At 34.3% G+C, this 20,982-nt stretch overlaps 1 protein-coding gene across 1 annotated transcript; it reads left to right on the top strand.

Moving 5' to 3' along the window:
• Nucleotides 1-15,434: 15,434 nt before the first annotated feature.
• Nucleotides 15,435-20,906, top strand: LOC123883794 (hexokinase-1-like). Its single transcript, XM_045932729.1, has 9 exons — nucleotides 15,435-15,900; nucleotides 17,809-17,959; nucleotides 18,066-18,248; nucleotides 18,911-18,985; nucleotides 19,144-19,299; nucleotides 19,378-19,476; nucleotides 19,554-19,684; nucleotides 19,880-19,961; nucleotides 20,175-20,906. Exons 1-9 carry the CDS (start codon nucleotides 15,626-15,628, stop codon nucleotides 20,520-20,522), a joined length of 1,500 nt encoding a protein of 499 aa, XP_045788685.1. The 5' UTR covers nucleotides 15,435-15,625; the 3' UTR covers nucleotides 20,523-20,906.
• The last annotated feature ends 76 nt before the right edge of the window (nucleotides 20,907-20,982 follow it).

The raw sequence follows: 20,982 nt of genomic DNA, 5'->3' as shown, positions 1-20,982 counted from the left end.
GGGCAAATATCGAATAGCAAAATCATCAAATATTTTTCATCAAAGCAAAAATAGAGACTACACCTAACACAAGTGATTAACAATCTGAATTCAGTTTATTTTTGAGTTTGTGAAAATAGTTTATGCAAATAAATAAAGTTTAATGTTAATGTATAAGTTTTCACTAACAAAAATTATATTTTTATAAGTTGTTTTCTTATAAACTACATTAAAAAGTTTGTAATAATGTATAAAAACTTATTTATTTGCATAAGATATTTTGTATAAACTCAAAAATAAATCAATATAAACGGGCCATAATTACTATAAGTTTGAAAAATTATAACAACTTTTTTAAAAAAATCGTAGTTAACATGTGAATTACAACTCAAAAAACTAACTTTTATGACGTTTTCTATATATTTGTTAATTTATTTTATTTTCGTTAAGATCAAAATAATGCCGCCGTTGCCATAGCCCATAGCCCATAGCTACATATTAACTCCTATCATAGATTGTTAATTTCCTGAAAAAAAAACTTAGAAATGGAAATATATTTAATTAAATTTACTAGAAACTAATATCTCAAACATCACATTTATTTTTCACCAATTTTGACTTGTCATTTAGCTGTATATATTTATTTACGAGAGAAAATATTAAAAAGTATTCTGAAACACTACTTAAATATATTATTAAAAAAATTTATCTTAAAATTTGTGTATTATTATTATTTATTTTTTTTGGGAAACAAAGGGGCCTAAGCCCAAACAAAGAAACACAAACTAAGCAACAATAACTCTAGGGATAGAAATCCCCATAGTATCCGCTATTAACAAGTTATTCAAACTAACAGGGCACTGCTCATATACTCGAAGTCCATCCAGGACCATGATCACAACCCATGTTGACAAGAGCGTCGGCACAAACATTTGCTTCGCGATACGAATGACACACTTTGATCTCCCACTCCAAAGCGAGCATCTGGCAGATTTCCTTAATGAGTCTCCACCCCATAACACTACCCTCCATTGTGCTATTTAGAGTCTGGACAACAACTTGAGAGTCTACATGCACTTTCAGTTTTGCGATACCCCTGTCACGCACCAAACGGAGACCGTCAAAAACTCCCCATAGCTCTGCTAGATAAGCATTACACCTTCCCAAATTTCTGTAAAAGCCACTAATCCATTGACCATGTGAGTTTCTAAGAATTCCACCACAACCTGATGTGACTCCATTCTTGCTTGCTCCATCTGTGTTTAGAAGAATCCATCCATCTTCTGGTCTTTGCCAAGCTATATTCACTGATGTGTTATGTTCTGTCCCGCTAGTAATATCATTGACATCCGCTCTTTTGTACTGATCCACCTAATTCAAGATGAAATTATAAGGCTGCGCGAGTCTCAGTCGCGTATCTCGATTACGCCACATCCACAAGAAGTAGCAACCTGTCGCCCACACACAATGCCAGCTTCTATTCATGCTTCTGCCCAGATTCTGATGCAAATTAATACGGACCCATTCTTTATGTTAACAGTGAAAAACATGTTTCTAACATCATTTGTTAACAAACTGCACCACACACTCTTAGCTAGGGGACAATCACGCAGGACATGGCTTGTATCCTCCACAATATCAACACAATGATTACACCAAGGCGCACCTATATGCATTTTACTCTTCCGGTAATTTGTAATTAATCGATCATGCCGAACTAACCAAATAAAACTTCGAACCCATTTAAAAACTCTTAACTTCTAAATATTCTGCCACTCTACCTCCCTATGATTCACATTAAAATTGCAAAGTAAGGAGTAGGCTGAGGATATTGTGAACCTCCCATCGGTGGTGCCACTCCAACCTCTTTTATCTATAATGAAATCACTATGAGGTGACATTATTGCATGCATTCTACTGATTAAATTATCTGGCAACCAAGGCTGCAACAAATCCAATGCCCAGCCTCCATTCTCGTCAACTAGGTCCTTTACCATAAAAGAATTCATATTTTCAGGAACTATTATACCCATCTCTTCAATTGAAGGTCCAGAATCCAGTCACCTGTCCTTCCAAGCTCTCACCGAGTTGCCATTGCCAACTGAGCAAAATTCATAAGAATTCAAATTACTCAAAACATTGACTAAGTTCTTCCATAAACTAGAGTCATACACTTTAGCTTCTATAAGCTCAAAGTTGGAGTTATTTCTATCATACTTTCCACTAATCACATCAATCCACAAGGCCTCTTCTCCACCTCTAAGAGCCCGTCCTAGTTTCATTAGGCAAGCTTTACAAGCCTTCTTATGCCCAAGCCACAGTAAACTTTCGGTTTCATTACATTCTCCCAACTCGTCGCATGATATTTCCTACCACTTTCATCATCACCCCATATAAAAGCTCTTTGAATTTTCTGGATTTCATTTAGACAAGCTTTAGGGATCGCCGTTGTTATCATGTGATAAATAGGAATTGCTTCTATGACAGACTTTGACAAAGTGACTCTCCCAGCAAAGGACAATTGTTTGGCTTTCCAAGCTGACAATTTCATCTTCACTTGATTAATCAAATAGTTATAGTCTGACCGTTTTTGCGTTCGTCCCACAAGAGGAACACCAAGGTACTTCCCCAAAGAAGAAGCTTCGGTAAATCCGGACATCATCACCAAATTCTGCCTATTTTGATGGCAAACATTTTTTGAAAACATAATGCTTGTTTTTTCCTGCGAAACCTGTTGTCTTGATAGCGTGCAGAACTGGTCAATGATTTTTAGGACAAAATTCATTTGAGCTGCAGTAGCTTCAGCAAAAAGGAGTAAGTCATCCGTAAACATTAAATGTGATATATACGAACCATTTCTTCCCGCACGCATTGGTCTCTGCTCTCCTTCTTGAACTCCTTGAGTAATTAAATGAGAGAGTTTATCCATGCATATAACAAATAAGTAAGGTGAAATAGGGTCACCTTGTCGTATGCCACGTTGCGGGTGGAAAACTGGAAATACTCAACTCTCTCGCCATTCCACTTCACATTCGTACGCACGCTAGTTACTGATGTCATAACCACATCAATCCACTCCATTGGATATCCCACCTCCACCAATGTATGATAAATGAAACTCCAATTGAGTCTATCATATGCTTTGGACAGATCGACTTTAATAGCAAAGTATCCCACTTTTCCTTTCATATTGTTAATGCTATGCGCCATCTCTTCAACAACAACAATATTTTCATGAATGCTCCTCTCCGGAATAAATCCCGTCTGATGCGGTGACACCACTTTGGTTATGGTACTTTTAATTCTATTGGTCAATACTTTACTAACAATTTTATATAAAGTATTACACAATGAAATTGGTCTAAACTGCTGAATATATTCTGGATGATCAACTTTAGGGATAAGGCAAATGTCAGTACAATTAAATTCCCTCAAAATCAAGGGATTTAACCACACCTTCTTTACAAAATCACAAACATTCTTTCCCACCGTATTCCATGATTTTTGATAGAAACCGGCGGGATAACCATCGGGCCCTGGTGCTTTCCATGGACTCATACTAAAAACAGCTTGTCTAACTTCATCATCTTCAATGCCACACCTAATCTGCTGAACTTCCTCTACTAACAATGATATGGAAACGAGAGTTTGGTTTGAAACCAATAATTCACTACATTACCATCATTTGAAAACAAAGTCTTATAAAAATCATTCGCCATTTGTTTCAACTGTAAACCATCTTCCACCCAATCTCCATTCACATCACGAAGCATAAGAATTTTATTATGCCGTCTTCTATTAATGAGTTAGCTCACATACTAAAGACGGAAGTTCAAATGTGTATTATTTTTTTGTCAAATAATTTATTAACTAAAAATTTATTTTTTAAGATGAAATAGTAAGAATATTAGAGTTGGATTCGCGACCTCTACATTTTAGATCTCTACATTTTACATACAAATACAATGCTCCTACCAAATTCTAATTTGTATATTATTTTAATTTAAAAATATAAAAAAATATTTTTCTAACATTAATTATTTTTCTTTGATTTTCCTTTTCTGTATGCTTGACAAATAATCCAAAATATTTAATATGACCCTTATTTATTTATATTTTGTTTTTCTATGTTCTAACATATATATGTAGGGGTGCTCAAATCCAAACCAATCCAAATAAAAACCGAAAATCGATCCAAAAAAACTGAAAACCGCAAAAACCGAAGTTTTTTGGATGTGTTTGGATGTTCTTTTGTGAAAACCGCTGGATCGGATCGGATTTCAGATTGATTTCTTAAAACCGATCCAAACCGAACCAAAACGCATACATATATTTTAATATTTATTTATCCTTTTATTAGTATAAATATAAATATATATATATATATATATATATAAGATAATGATCCCACCAACCTCTCAATTGACCAACAAATCCAGTCGTTATAAACGACGCTATAGAGCTATCAGAATTACCCTGTTGTTTACAAATAGATGAATACATAATTATTCTGTGTATTGTATCAATGATCTGCTTATCATTTAAGCCATCTATATTCCATTCATAAATGGCTTTTCCAGAATAAGAATTCTGAAAAGGTTCAGCTTCTTCAAAGAGTAAATCTTGAGGCGAAGGCCTCTTATAATAATATTTTTCTACGGGCTTAGGAGCATAAATAGGATTTATTTGATCAACCTGATCATTTATCTCATGATTAGCAAATATTTCTGCTAATTGGTCAATATCCTCTATATCAGAAGAATCGGACATATTTTTCTGAGATAAGACATTTAAGCGAAGTTGCTTAAGCTTTTCTTCTAAAACATGAATAAATTCATCGTTATTAGATTTTAATTTAAATCCTTCCACCGCTATAGGTGGTTGAATGATAGGGACATCCTTATTAATAATAATCTCTGAGGATTCCATATCAATTTTATTCTTTTCTAACTGATTTAGAATTAGATTCTGTTTAGTTAATTGTTCTTCCCAAATTCTTTTTAAATCAGTAATATCTTTTTCTAGGGACACAAATTGGTCACCCAAACAAATAAGGAAAGTATTAGTGTAATTTTGAGATTTAACTATTGCATTTAGTTCTTTGAGAGTAATATGATCATTTTCAACCTTCTGATTTTGGAGGTTTAAATAAGCTGTGGCTTCAACATTCTTTCCTAAACTTATAGTCTGTTCAGGAGGAAAAGGAGAAATTATAACTTCTCCACTATGGGTATTCCAATTCTTATTTTGTAACACCATAATTTCACTTTTAACTTTGTTATGAAAATACTTAACAAACCATTTTACAAAAGGAACATAACTTTGTATTTGAGATAAATAATCATAATAATTATCCTTAAATTCTTTTAATTCAAAATCTTTGAATTTTTTGAAATACCAATTTCTGAAATCTTTATATCTATCTGTTGGATATGCCTTGAAATCTCAGTTACAAAAAGTCAGAAAAATCTTTGTTGAATCTTTTTGCATGTTTTGAAGATTTTTTGGGAAAAAAATATATTTTCTTGGAAGATATTTTGACTTGGATTTGTTTTATTTTAAAACAGATTTGTTACTAATTTTTTGGCATATTATTTTTCTATAAATAGGGAGTGCCTTATTCATAGAAAAATTGAGAAAGAGAGTAGAGATGTAGAGGCAAGGATTAGGGTTTGCCACCACACAAGGGCTAGGGTCTTAGAGAGGAAAAAGGGTTTTTTTCTCTTGGTACAACTCTAGGGTGGGCGAACTATCTTTGTGGTACACCTTGGGAAACACTTATCAAATTGAGTCTCTTGACCACGGGAAGAGATTCGGGTTTTTGGGTAGAATTAAGATTAATTCTTGTAACTCAATTGGAACTCTTTGTAAAGTTACTCGTTTGATATAGTGGAACGGAGGGGCTGCTCTCTCCCCCAGACTAGGTCATTATTGGACCGAACTGGGTAAACAAATATCGTGTTCTTTCTTCTCCTTTATCTTGTTTATCGGTTATTATTATTATTGCTTATTCCGCTTAATTATTTGGTTGCCGTTCTATTGCTCCACACATCAAGTTATTCATTGGTGTGATTTTATTGACGAATTCACAACAATTGGCGCCCACCGTGGGGCAATCGGAACAATTTGAAGTGAGCACCATGGGTTCTAAGTCGGATATCGAGGACTTTCCGAAAGCAATTTGGAATTGTGGAAAGTGAAGATGGAAGCAATTTTAATGTTCGGGATGATGGGTAAAACATGGAGTGTTGTTATCCGGTGCCTCGAAGATAACGAGTTAATGGAGATGGCGAAGACGGTCGGCCTGGAGAGGCGGTGGTAATAATACTCGGGTTACTTCTGAAACAACAACTTTATTATGTGGAGGTGCTAGTGGAAGTTAGGAATCGTTGGAGTGTTGAGTTATCGACGTTGGATGCTCCAATCACATGTGGTCAAAGAATGAATACTTTGAGACTCTAGAGCTAGTTGAAGGTGGAGTTGTTCATCTTGAAAACGGGAAAGCTTGAAGTTTCAAGGTATGGGTTCAGTTTGTCTTACGATGTTTGACAATCGTGAGTTTCTTTACACGATGTGAGGTATGTTTCTGAACTTAGATGCAAAGATAGTTGGTCATGCATCTATAACTAGTGGTGACTCTCATAATGTGGTTGAGTTGTGGGACTTCAGGTGGACCTGTTAGTGACATGAGTTTAGTTGGACTAGTGAACAAGGTTTACTAGGTGTTGAACTGAACTGGAATTGTTGGAGACTAACAATAGCTTGAAGTATGTTTCAGAGGAATTGAAGAGGTCTTGCGTGTTACAAGGTGGAGATCATGGTGGTATACTTTGGTGGAAACTCAGTTTGAGGTGGAGTCTTCAAATAGGTGGTAGACAGTCAACATTAGCTCTTGGCTATCTAATCGGAGATAGGAAGAAGAGTGGTATTGTTGAACCAAAGGGGATGACCATGGAGACCTTGTGGGTTATGTTTCAATTGTGGCTGAAGAAGTGCAAGACCTTGAGAGGATCTTCAGGGAGGCAATTGAAAGCAACAGGTGATCAGACTTGGTAACTTGTGAGACTGCTGGAGGTAGTTGGATACAAGGAGAGTTTGATGTTGCAGCTTGTGGAACCGCCTAAAATTCCAAGGTTGGTTTGGAGCCAAGCAAAACTTCGAGAGTACGGAAGGCATTCCGGGGTCGAAGAGTGGTGAAGGCTTGTAGGGCTATCGCAAAAATCCATGGATAGTCGGAGGCAAGCGATTCTTCAGGAGGACGGAAAAGGCACAATCCGGGGGCTGAAGAGGGATGGTGGAGCTTGTTGAGCTATCTAAAATTCCGATGATAGTTAGGAGCAAGCGTTTCTTCAGGGAGGTACGAAGTTGACCACTTCGGAGTCTGAAGAGGTTGCGGTGAATCTTGTGGGGCTACCTAAAATCCTATGGTAGTGGGATGCAAGATCTTCATGAGAGCGGAAGGCATTCCGAGGATGAAGAGGGAGGTACAATCCGGTGATCTTGAATAGAAGATTCAAGATGGAGAGAGCAGCACGGTGGTTGATGGGATCACCATCGATTTAAAGGCAAGGTGGAGAATTGTTGGATATGCCTTGAAATCTCAGTTACAAAAAGTCAGAAAAATCTTTGTTGAATCTTTTTGCATGTTTTGAAGATTTTTTGGGAAAAAAATATATTTTCTTGGAAGATATTTTGACTTGGATTTGTTTTATTTTAAAACAGATTTGTTACTAATTTTTTGGCATATTATTTTTCTATAAATAGGGAGTGCCTTATTCATAGAAAAATTGAGAAAGAGAGTAGAGATGTAGAGGCAAGGATTAGGGTTTGCCACCACACAAGGGCTAGGGTCTTAGAGAGGAAAAAGGGTTTTTTTCTCTTGGTACAACTCTAGGGTGGGCGAACTATCTTTGTGGTACACCTTGGGAAACACTTATCAAATTGAGTCTCTTGACCACGAGAAGAGATTCGGGTTTTTGGGTAGAATTAAGATTAATTCTTGTAACTCAATTGGAACTCTTTGTAAAGTTACTCGTTTGATATAGTGGAACGGAGGGGCTGCTCTCTCCCCCAGACTAGGTCATTATTGGACCGAACTGGGTAAACAAATATCGTGTTCTTTCTTCTCCTTTATCTTGTTTATCGGTTATTATTATTATTGCTTATTCCGCTTAATTATTTGGTTGCCGTTCTATTGCTCCACACATCAAGTTATTCATTGGTGTGATTTTATTGACGAATTCACAACACTATCTTGGTTGAACTCATCATTGATGAGTTGCCTCCAACTACTTCCTGGGGAAAGATCCATCATAAATGAAAACTCATTTCAGATTGGGTAGGCGATTCCCTACTCTGAGAAATATTTTTTTGATATATTCCTTGAGGAATTTTATTTTCACTTATGCGAATATTTTCAACGGATTCAATATCCTCTCTTATTTGAGAAGTAGAGGCTCTAGAAAGTTCTAAAGGGGCAGTGTGGAACTCGCTAGTAGAATACCTGGATGACATAGTTCTAGGAATTTTTATAATCCTCTGAGGAGTAAATCTTATTTCAATATCTCCTTCAGTAGTTTGGGAAATTTGTTCTGTATCCGTATTTATTATAGGATCAGGGTCAACCTCTTGAGGTAATGTCCAAGTTTCAGGGAAATTTATTTCACTCCATTTTATTAACTTATTTTGTGCAATATTAGAAGTTAATAAATTGGTTTGGACTAAAGTTGTGGTTCCAGAAAACGAAATTTGTTTCGCTTTGGGGTTAAGAGTATTTAAAACTCTGTAATAAACCCTATAGCATATTGCTATTATTTCACTACCAGTTTTATAATTATACCCATTGGTATGAACTGTTAATTGCATAGCATCACTTAGATGCTTATCAGTTAAAGATAGACTTAAATTAGGTGAAACCTCAAAATATACTGGTCCATGACACAGACTGGTTTCTATTAAAGCAGCTAGAGAAGGTTTAAAATCTTTACACCTACCATCTCTAACATAAGCCATTATACTAGAATTTAGCCCTAACATAGTTAAAGGTTTAAAGGCTATTTGGATTAATCCAATATGAATAAAATTATATCCTTTAAAAGGAAGTAAATCTGCTTTACTTAATAATTTTATAGTCTTGGTATTACCAGTAACTTGAATTGTTCTTTCAACTGTTTTAACAGCATAACGAGATAATATATCAAAAGTTCCAAATTTATAAATTTGTTTAGAAGGGACAGAAGGAATAGTCCATCTGTTTAATTTTTCCAAATTTTTTGGATATTCTATAGCATCTTCATTCTTTATTAAATTATTCTGATTATCATCATAATCTTCAGAGTCGTCCATAAAATAACACAAGAGTTGTTATGACTGGCAGGATAGTAAATTTGTCTGATGAAACTACCAATAAATTTTTTTCAACCAATCTTCAGTCTTCTGAGCAAACGCAAATAGCGTTTAACTATCAACCCGAAGGGATAGACAGACCAAGTCTCAAATCTCAGAAGTTACATAGTTCTTAGGAAAAACAGGCAAAAGATCAACCAACCCCTTCCCTGGGGAAAAACGGGATCAAGCCTTACACTAAGAAATATGTCAAGTTCAAAAGAACAAAGAAAATTAGTAAACTAAATTTTATTAATTTTTGCATCAGATCTATTTACTAGGCTGTCAAGTCATAACAGGAATTTAGCAACTAATTGTCATTACAATTAGTAAATTAAGAGATTAGATTGTACCTGAATCGTTCAGTATGGAAAGGCTCTGATACCAACAAGTATGCAGCAAGTGTCTATTATAACAACAAGTATGCAGCAAGTGTTATCAGAGCGTTATATTAGGAGATGGTTTTAAGAAGAGAGTAACAAGTATGCAGCAAGTGTCTATTATAACAACAAGTATGCAGCAAGTGTTATCAGAGCGTTATATTAGGAGATGGTTTTAAGAAGAGAGTATTCAGAAGAAAATATAAGATTTTATTTCTGATAAGTTGATTACAAATGCGGCAAACGCCTCTATATATAGGAAAATAAAGGATCACTATTTGATCCGGTAAAAGGTAACAATAACCTACAGCTGTCCAAACAAAGGATAGTGGGATAATGTCGGGTACTCAATGGGCCCCATCGTCACATCTGTCTCACTATCATACAATAAAGCATAAAATAAAGCATAAAATTACAATTTACAAACGGACAACTGACATATAACTTTAATAAAGTTGATAAAGACCTATTTGTCTTCTTTGGCCGACAACAAGGTTCAGCTAAATTATGATTATCCTTTTGACCAGTTAATTTATTTTACTGGCTCTTGTCTTTCTTGGTTCTTATTGATTGAATCATGGCATCCCAGAAATCTTCCTGGGTAGGTTCATCATCTGGCTGAGATTCTCCAGCTAAACCTTCAAACATGTTTTGTCCCACGGATCCTTGGGAAGAGGTGGACATATTATCTCCTTTTACCGTTGAGGGAAAAGTATTGAAAAACTGAGTTTTCATATGATCCAAAATTCGGACCATGACTTCTTCTTCTGATTCTTTAGGATATTTCCTTTGAAAATAATCTTTTAAATCAGCCATAGAGTACTGGTGGCTATGATCTTTTGTACCTGTGGCTTTATCCTTATTGATAACTATTTTTATCCTGGATATTAAATCCTGAATATCTTCAGAACTCATCTTGGTCCACCATTTATAAAAGAAATTTCTTTCTAAAATGGGGATATTAAATTCATCTTTGGATATGGTTACTGTCCATCTCCATATCCATGGAATTTGGAATTTAATGAAGAATAAACAGGGACATTGTCCTGTAATAAGCTTATTGGAAGCTATTTTTGATATTAGAGAGCTATTGTCACACCACGGAGTATATAATTCTCCTATTTCCTTAGGTAAGATTTCTAAAGAAGGACCAAATTTGATCCACCAATTAAAAAACCAATTTGGTATGGGTTTATCCACAATCTCTGGATTAACCGAGAAAAACCAAGAATGTTTGTTTTTCGGATTTTGATAATAAAAAGCTTGGGTAAAAGCCTGGATATAATCCCAATAATTAAAGTAGATATATTTACCCTCAGCAATTTTTATTGCCTTTTCTCCGTTTGGATTTAGACCCCATTCTCTTGGTAATAAAATTTTATTTATGTGACATTTACTAAAGTTTATAAAACTTTCTGGGTTATTATTTTGGTAATAATGTGTTATAGTTACTGATTCAGTAATTGTTAGCAAAATTTCTAAATTTGGCCTTGATTTGCCATAAAGTCCAGCATATCCTCTGGATTCTAGATATCTTGTTTTGATTGACCATCCGTCATTACTGGTTAATGACAAATCTTCGTCATCAATATGAATTATCTTTTCAGTGACAGGATTTTCAAAATATTCAGATGCATGTTCCTTTGGTTCATTAACCATTATCTCTTTGTAAGATATTATCTTATTTGAAGATGAAGAAGGTTGGTCTTCCTTCTTAGGTGGGGCAGGCAATTGCCTGAGTTTTCCCACTGAGGTCCAATCCCCTATTAGGGAAATATTAGATTCTTGGTAAGGCAACATATTGTTACCTCCCCTTCCACGGCCAAATCCGCGGCCTCGGCCTCTTCCCCTATAAGGGGTTGTCATCACCCTGCAAAAATTCACGGGTTAAGTAGTCAGCAAGAGAATTATTTTCTCCTTTAATATATTGAATATCAAATTCAAAAGCAGATAATTGAGCCTGCCAACTAGCAAAAATATGTTTTGCTACAAGGGTTTTTACATCCTTTTCTATAATTGATTTAGCAGAGCTACAATCAATTCTTAAAAGAAATTTTTGATTTAGTAAATCACTTTGAAATTTAGAAATACATTTAATAATAGAAAGCATTTCTTTTTTAATAGTCGAATATTTCAACTGAGTTTGGTTCCATTTACCAGAGGTAAATCTAACCAAAACTTCTTTATTAGTATCGGGGTTGACTTGTTTTAGTATCCCTCCATAACCAATATTGGAAGCATCAGTTTCTACAATTTTAAAGAATTTAGGATTTGCCAAAGATAAGCATGGAAGACATTTAACCCTAGTTTTAATTCTCTGGACTGCCTTAGTATGAGCATCTGTCCATGGATCAGGCTTATTTTTAAGCCTATTATAAAGAATGGCAGTATCATTGGATAAATTTTTATAATAATCTGAAATATAATTCAAACTTCCTAAAAATCTCTGTAATTGAGTTTTATCTAGCATGATATCAGGAAATTTTGAAGCAAATTCAATACTTCTTTCTATAGGAATAATAGTTCCTTGATCAATCATATGACCAAGAAATCTAACTTTAGTTTGAAATATTTTCATTTTAGTAGCTGATAAAACTAAACCATTGTGTTTAACAACATTTTTAAATATCTTTAAATGTTTTATGTGTTGATCAATTGTTTTAGAAAATACTAAAACATCATCAATATAAACTATTATAAATTCAGAATATGGATTAAAAATATCATTCATAATTTTCTGAAATTCAGAAGGAGCATTTTTTAATCCAAAAGGAAGTACATTCCATTCGAACTGTCCAAAAGGTACAGTAAAAGCTGTTTTGTACTTATCATTCTCAGTTATCTGGATTTGCCAGTATCCTGATTTCATATCAAATTTTGAAAAAATTAAAGCATCATTTAATCTATCTAATAAATCTTTTTTATTAGGAATTGGATACCTGATCCATTTTAAAACCTTATTAAGAGGTTTATAATTGATTACCAATCTAGGAACTCCTCGTTCCTTCTCAGCGGCCTTATTAACATAAAAAGCAGTACAACTCCAAGGAGACTTAGAGTGTCTAACTAGACCTTTGTCTAAAAGAGATTGTATTTCTTTTTTACATAAATTTAAGTAATCATTATTCATTTGGGCTGGCCTAGCTTTAGTAGGGATCTGACTTTCATCAAAGTCGTCTATATAAGGTAGAGAAACAACATGTTTCTTCCTATCCCAAAAAGCATTTGGAAGATCATTACAGATTTCCGTAGTAAACTCTTGTTCTAAAGACTTGATTTTCTTTTTAATATCATAAGTTTCAAGTTGCTCATTAATATTAAGCACACTAATTTCTTCTTTTAAAAAACATAATTGTTTTTCTTTTTTTAAAAGAATATCTTTTACTTCATTTAACATCCTAGTTTGTGGATCTGTTATGAATTCAAAAATAATTTTTTGATCCTTTATAAAAGTAGTAATTCCATTTTGATCAATATTAACAATAGGCATAATATTGTGCAAAAAAGGAGTACCTAATATAATCCTATGAGTTAAATTTTTTACTAAGATAAAATGGGTTGGTAAACAAATATTTTTGTTACAAATATAGGCATTAGATAGTTTATAATTAACTTGGAGTTTGTCTCCTCCTGCCTGAGTCAAAGATTGGGTAGTTTTAACAAAATATTTTGTTGGATTTATTCCTTCCTGAATGCAGTTAAGGTCTGCACCACTATCTACTAGGGCAACCTCATTTTCAAGGATAAAACTTTTGTTAATAACAAGAGTTATTTTAACAAACCATTTTTGTGATGTAACCCTTTCAAGGAGGCTAAGATAGTTATTGCTAGATGAGGGACTGTCATTATTAGAAACAATATTTTCTATTTTATTAGAATTTTCTAATAAACTAATTCTTTTAGCTAAAACATCGTTGTTGTTCTTAATATAAGAAATTTCAGATTTTAAAAGATTTATTTCTCTTCTTAAATCATTTATAGAAACAGGAGTTTCACGTTCATTAGATTGACGAAACCTAGATAAGACTTCGCTAAGCTGATAAGGGGCTTCTTTAATTAAAGGAGTTTTTCCTCTAAGGTTATCCCTTATTAAAGTCTCTATTAACTTTCTTCTCAGATTATCATCTGGGATAGATTCTAAAGCTTTTAAAGCTTCATCCTGTTCACTGGTCAAAACATTTAGACCATTCATCTCTACTATGGACTTCCAATAACTTAGTTCATTACACTGACAACTATTGTTATCAGATGTATCTGAAGAAGAGCTATAACTAACCTCATCTTCAGAGGATTCTACTTCAGACTCAGAATTAATAAGAAGAACCTTTTCTAATTGATTTCTAAGTTCTTCATCCTCAATATCATTTAGGGCTTTTTTAGTCCTACATTGGTTGGCATAATGGCCAACCTTTCCACATTTGTGGCAAGTTATGTCAAGCTTTTTAGCTTTTCTTTTTCTGCTAAATTTAGGAGTATAATCCTTATGTTTTGGTTTAGAATAATTTTTCCTACGTTTTTTCTTGTATGAATACCTATAAGTATCTGATAGATCTTTTCTTCTACTTTTATATGGTCTTACCCTATCTATCTTACCCTTCTTCCTGCTCTCAGGAGGTTTTTCTAGATCAAAAGCAAATTGCTCACAAAATTCACCTATTTGATGTTTTTCAGTTAATTTTTGCTTTTTAAGTTGATTTTTAAGTTTTATGTCATTACATAAAGATAAACCTTCATTAATACATGTACTAATAATTTGGCCATAAGTTAAATCAGAATAATTAATATTTATTCCATCATTATTGTTTCTAAGAGTTTGTCTTATTCTTTCAGCAAAAAGATGAGGCAAACCATCTACAAATTTTGATTTCCAATGCATAGAATTGAGATTTTTTAATTGAAAAACTCTAGATAAAAAGGTATCTTTATACCATCTAAAATGAGTTAAAGATGGACATCTAAGATTTTGCAATAATGTTTGCAATTTCTCAGCAATGGGTATATTAGTTCCTACAAAATGTTGTAGAATAGAAAGACATAGTGTATAAACTGCATCTTCTTCTCCAGTAGTAGTGATAGTAGTATTACTACTTGACGTTTCAGTTTTTATAAGCTTTTTATGAGAGAGAATTTCTCTCTTCTGAGCATCAGTGAGATAATGATCCCACCAACCTCTCAATTGACCAACAAATCCAGTCGTTATAAACGACGCTATAGAGCTATCAGAATTACCCTGTTGTTTACAAATAGATGAGCAAGTGTATATATTGCATTAACCTTTTTTTTTCATTTTAAATTTTGTTAATACTATATGTTATTTTAATTTAATCTATTTTTTTTTTTTTTTTACTTTTTATATGTTTCGAATATAATTGGTAATTGTCATTCCAAAATATTAATTTTCAATATATTATATGTTATATTTTACATCAAACTTAATATTTATTTTATCAAAAATGTCAAACTATTATTTTGTAGCGTTTTTTATAATATTTATATTTATTAAAAAAAATTACAATTTATAATTTGGATATCCAAAAACCGATCCAAATTAAACCGCATAATATTGGATCGGATTGGATCGGATTTTTTTTATTTGTCATCCAAAACCGAACCAAACCGCAAATAAATTTATTTTTGGATCGGATGAGTTTTTGCCTCAAAACCGATCCAAACCGAACCGCGAACACCCTTATATATATGTTGTCTTATTCAGACCATGCGACAGCAATAAGAAGAATCTCTGAAACTAATTTCCAATCAAATTCCAATTCGACCCACTTTCCACCTTCTTCAACAGAAACAAAAGTTTCTATCTTTTTGTCTTTTCATCACAAATTCAACGACCAACTCGTTCCTTGACTCAGTTGGTGTTTAACTCAGTAATGTCAAAGGTAGTAGCTATAGGAACTGCAGCTGTTTGTGCTGCGGCGGCGGCTTTGGCGGCTACAGCGGTGATGGGTCATCGGATTAAAGGTTCTGACAAATGGGGTCAATCTGAAGATATTGTGAAGGTTTTTGGTGAAGAGTGTAGAACCCCAATTGAGAATCTTAAGAAAGTTGCTGAAGCTATGGTTGTTGAAATGCATGCTGGTCTTGCTTCTGAAGGTGGTAGCAAGCTCAAGATGTTGATCTCCTATGTTGATAATCTTCCATCTGGGTTTTTCTCTTTGCTCTCTAAATTTTCATTATCACTCAAATTTATGTGTTTTATGTTGTTTTGTTTATGTTTTTGGATGTTTGTTTGTTGAATTACTTTGTTGTTACTTGTTAGAAAGTTTATGAATTTATGTTCAATACTTGAGAATCAAGTTTCTATATGGGTTCTTCTATTTGCTGTCTTAATTTCAATGTTGATCTTACCTGATCAGAAAGATGTGGCCGGCCGGCTGGCGTCAATTGTTGTTGAAATGGGGTACCTGCAAACACTTTGGTGGTTAAGTCAGTAGATGCGTGAAGTGAGAGGTAATGGTATAGGATAGCATACTTGAGTCCTTCGGAATTAATTGTTGTCGAAGTGGGGTACCTGCAAACACTTTGACCTCAAGTTAGTAGATGCGTGAGGTAAGAGGTAATGGTATAGGATAGCATACTTGAGTCCTTCGGCGTCAATTGTTTTGAGGTGGGGCACCTGCAAACACTTTGACGCTCGAGTCAGTAGATGCGTGAGGTGAGAGGTAATGATATAGGATAGCATACTTGAGTCCTTGGCTGAGAAGGTGTATTTATAGGCCCGACGCAGAATCTCAATCATTGATGGAGAGGAGGCAGTTATGAGAGCTCCTCGTCAATGGTAGGAGAGAATTATGGCCATAAAGGCTAAATAAGGAGAGGTGGACGTTACGGATGAGGATGGCGAAATCCGTTAGAGTCCGGTTGTGGTAGATGGATCCCGAGTTGTGCCGGTCTGTCTCGTAGGTATTGGGCCGAGCAGAACGGGAAAGTTTGGGGCTTTGGCCTAGTCCAGAAAAAATGTCACTAAAATTTATGTGTTTTGTGTTTTTGTTTTTGGACCTTTGACCAATTTCAGTTACCTCGTTGCTGAGGGGTTTATGAGTTTCTGTTTAATACCTGAGAGCCATGTTTTTTGTTTTTATTTTGTTATATTATTAACCTGCTAAATTGGCATGTATTACATGCTAAGTGAATTTCTTTTCAAGTTAACTTCTCTAATGATTATTGTTGGATTTTTTGTTCCTCACTTTCAAACAATTGTTTGTTGTATAGTCATTGTTTTTATGTTCAATGAATATTTGAGGGATACGATAAGATACAGATTTGCGGATACGGGAAATTTAGGATATGGTATGGCCTAAAATTGGCATATTTTACATGCTTAGTGAATTTCTTCTGTAGTTGATTTTTGTAATGATCATTATTGCGGCATAGGTATGTGTGGATTTTTGTTTTCCACACTTTCCAACAATTTTTTTGTTGAATAGTCACTGTCAATGTTTACAATTTTTTGATTGTTGCTGATGTTGTGATTATCTCATGATGGTCCTAGATAGATATTGTTGAAAAGTGTGAATGTGGTCACAACTGCGGCCGCACTGCGTTGTACTACTCTTGAAAATGAAAAAATAAATTCTTAACTTGGCATTGAATGATGGAACATATTATATATGAACTGTGGTCCTTTACATCGGTTCAGCCTAGAGGCAAATGGATACAAACCTAATTGAAAGCAGAGAATTGCAACTTGTAAACCTAAACTTACGTAACGAAAATAACTAACTACTCTATAAACAACCAATTAACTTGTAGTTATTTATCATCTAACAATGTGGTCAGAGAAACGACCAAAACCTCTATGTTTGTAAACAACGATAGAAATTTGGTTTTTTGGATGACAACTTAAACTTGAAGTTTGTGAATGTTTATGTTATATTCTGAAAACTCATAAGGACAAGATGCAGAAAGAGAAAATTTGAATGATTGATTGAGTATTACTTTTGTAATTTAATTGATACTAATAAATGAGTATTGCGTCATTTGAACTTGTTGATCTCCCAATTGTTTGTTCCATTTTTAGGTATTTTTTATAACTTTGTGGCATTATTTATAGGGATGAGAAAGGACTCTTTTATGCATTGGACCTTGGTGGCACAAACTTCCGTGCCCTTCGTATCCAATTAGGTGGAAAAGAGAAAGGTGTTGTTAAGGTAGAAGCCGAAGAAGTTTCAATTCCTCCTCATTTGATGACCGGTTCTTCACATGTAAGCCATTAATGAGAAAATCTATCATCTGTTTCACAAAAAATGAGAAAATCTACCTAAAGATTGAGCCTTCCTAGTGCCTAACATGTTATTTATTTCACTACAGGAGTTGTTTGATTTTATAGCGACGTGTCTTGCAAAATTTGTTAGTTCCGAGCCTGAAGAGTTTCGTCCTCTCCCTGGAAGAAAAAGGGAATTGGGTTTTACGTTCTCATTTCCAGTGAGGCAAACATCGATTGCATCTGGGACTCTAATAAAGTGGAGTAAGGGTTTCAGTATTGAGGATGTGGTAATTCTTGTTACCTTGATACTGTTATTTTCAATTTTATTTGCATCCCCATTTTTTCCTGATACCTTTTGTATCATATATGCACTTTTCAAAGAGATCTCTCTCTCTTTATTTGCATTGTATAGGATTTGGATGATATTTGATTATGTTTTCACTCGAGCTATATTTTGTACTTGTAACTGATGTTTCACCATTAATGTTAGTATCGTAATAAATAACATTCATGTTTTATTAGTTTGTTAAACATACACAGTACGGGATGTATGTTGAGTATCGAATAATTAAATGTGGTTAATGGGTCGGAGTACGTGTACATAGATACTAGCAGTTAAGGATACAATCATTGAAGTTGTTACCTACAAGATTACTCCCTCCGGTCACTATTATAAGCAAAGATTCACTTTTTAAGTTTATTGAATAACTGATGTATCTGATCTATAATACAGACCAAATACATCGGTTATTCAATAAACCTAAAAGTGAATTTTTGTTTATAATAGTGACCGGAGGGAGTACACGTATTTTTTTTATTTTTTTTTATTTTTTAAATGTGTGTCTTGAAACGAGTAATCTGACCTAACCAGACGCTATTCATTGCCTCTCTAGTTGGATGTGTTATTCTAACAGTTTCTCCATTATGGATTCTGTTTGGTTGTTTGTAGGTTGGAGAAGATATAGTCGGTGAACTAACCAAGTCCTTGGAAAAAATTGGTTTGGATATGCGTGTTGCTGCACTAGTCAGTCCCACTTACCTTTTTTCACAATTTCTTTACTTTTTCCTTGAGAATGATTTTAAGTTTGCATGTGACAGAAAATTTTGATTAATAGAAAATAATTATTGGATCCTTAGCAACATATAATTGGAATCAAAAGCTAACTTGGTGATGGAATGTAGATTAATGATACCGTTGGAACAGTCGCTAAAGCCAGATTCAGCAATCAGGATGTCATTGCTGGAGTAATTCTTGGTACCGGAACAAACGCGGCATACATAGAGCATGTAAATGCAATTCCAAAATGGCAAGGTCTTCCACCAAAATCAGGAGAGATGGTAAGTAGCATATGAATATTTATGACATTTTCCTATTAGTCATGTGTTAAACCATGCTGATTATTATTACTTCGATAGGTTATAAACATGGAGTGGGGTAATTTCTATTGTTCCTATCTTCCTCTAACAGAATACGATCACGCTCTAGATGTGGCGAGCTTAAACCCTGGAGAACAAGTAATAATGGTTATCTATAGCTACTTTAAATGGTTAATATTCGTCTATAATACTTACTCGTCCACTCTTATTTGCAGATTTTTGAAAAGATAATTTCTGGTATGTATTTGGGCGATATTGTAAGGAGAGTACTACTGAAGATGGCTGAAGAAGCTGAATTTTTTGGAGATACTGTTCCTCCCAAGTTGAGAATTCCTTTCATACTTAGGTATGCTGATTTATCCAATCTCAGACTTTAATTTGCGATCTTATCGTCTTTTGTTGTGTAACTTGTCACCAGCAACAACAATGCTGAATACTAAATTGGTTATTGATGTTAAAACAAATTAATTTGAGGTGTACATTTTTACCCTTAACTTTCTTCGCATAGAACTTTCACATTTTTTTTTTATGGAATGTATAGGACACCTGACATGTCTGCTATGCATCACGATACATCTTCAGATCTAAATGTGGTTGGAAAGAAATTGAGGGATATATTGGAGGTATGTCCACTTCTTTGAAGATGCGGAAAATACAAATACACTTGTTTGTTGGTTACATTTATATAATCTCATAACTTTTTTTCCTTCTTGAATTGGATAAAAAAGGTAGTAAATAAGTTGTTTGTAATCTTTCATCACAAGTTAATTCATATAAATTATGCTAAGAACAAACAAAATGTATCGGTTTTCTCATTGATTTCCTTCTTGTTTTAGATCGATAACACGTCTCTAAAAATGAGGAAGATTGTTGTGGAACTCTGTGATATTGTTTCTGTTCGAGGGGCCCGTCTTGCTGCTGCTGCTATTTTCGGTATCCTAAGGAAACTGGGAAGAGACACGGTAAAGGCCGGGGAGAAACAAAAATCAGTGATAGCATTGGATGGAGGATTGTTTGAACACTACACAAAATTCCGAACATGCATGGAGAATACACTAAAGGAGTTGATGGGAAAAGAAGCAGCTGAGACAATCGGCATTGAGCATTCCAATGACGGCTCTGGAATCGGAGCAGCCCTCCTTGCAGCTTCTCAGTCGCAGTATGTAGGTTCGGAAGAGTCCTAAAGAATTTGATTAACACAGTTGCCAAAAGTAAACAAGGTGTAATACTAGTTTCAATTTTCTTCATACTAAATAGATCGATAGATTGATGCGGCAAAGCCTTAGTTACCTGTCCTTCAGAGGTTTCAACTGGAGCGCGGTCGAAGTTCGCTTAGTGTTGTTGCTGTGACCTCACTGCTTCTTGGCTAATTGCCAGGACATTGTTTTGGTTACACAATGTCTCTCCCACTTTTAAGAATAATAGGGAGATGTTCACTTTTGACTAATGATGTTTTACCGAATGTAACATGTTGACATGAGAATAAATCAGGATTAGCTTATTGGCAAAAGGTGAAAAATTTTAACTCAGCTTTTGATTTTTATCAATGAAGAGTTGCTTTTTATTTATTATGATATGCATCCTTGGAAAGTTTTTTGTTATCCTTGTTTATGTTTTGTTTGGTCAAAGTTGATTTTGTTTGAA

The sequence above is a fragment of the Trifolium pratense genome, linkage group LG5 (assembly GCF_020283565.1).
Source record: "Trifolium pratense cultivar HEN17-A07 linkage group LG5, ARS_RC_1.1, whole genome shotgun sequence".
Taxonomy (NCBI): domain Eukaryota; kingdom Viridiplantae; phylum Streptophyta; class Magnoliopsida; order Fabales; family Fabaceae; genus Trifolium; species Trifolium pratense.
This window is presented reverse-complemented; position numbering and strand designations above follow the sequence as displayed.

What these genes read in the sequence shown, in the direction of transcription:
- LOC123883794 (XM_045932729.1), top strand. Translation starts at nt 15,626, where the DNA reads ATGTCAAAGGTAGTAGCTATAGGAACTGCAGCTGTTTGTGCTGCGGCG. An exon ending in GTTGATAATCTTCCATCTGG is followed by an intron (nt 15,901 to 17,808) that starts GTTTTTCTCTTT and finishes CATTATTTATAG; the next exon opens with GGATGAGAAAGGACTCTTTT. An exon ending in GCTTAAACCCTGGAGAACAA is followed by an intron (nt 19,477 to 19,553) that starts GTAATAATGGTT and finishes TCTTATTTGCAG; the next exon opens with ATTTTTGAAAAGATAATTTC.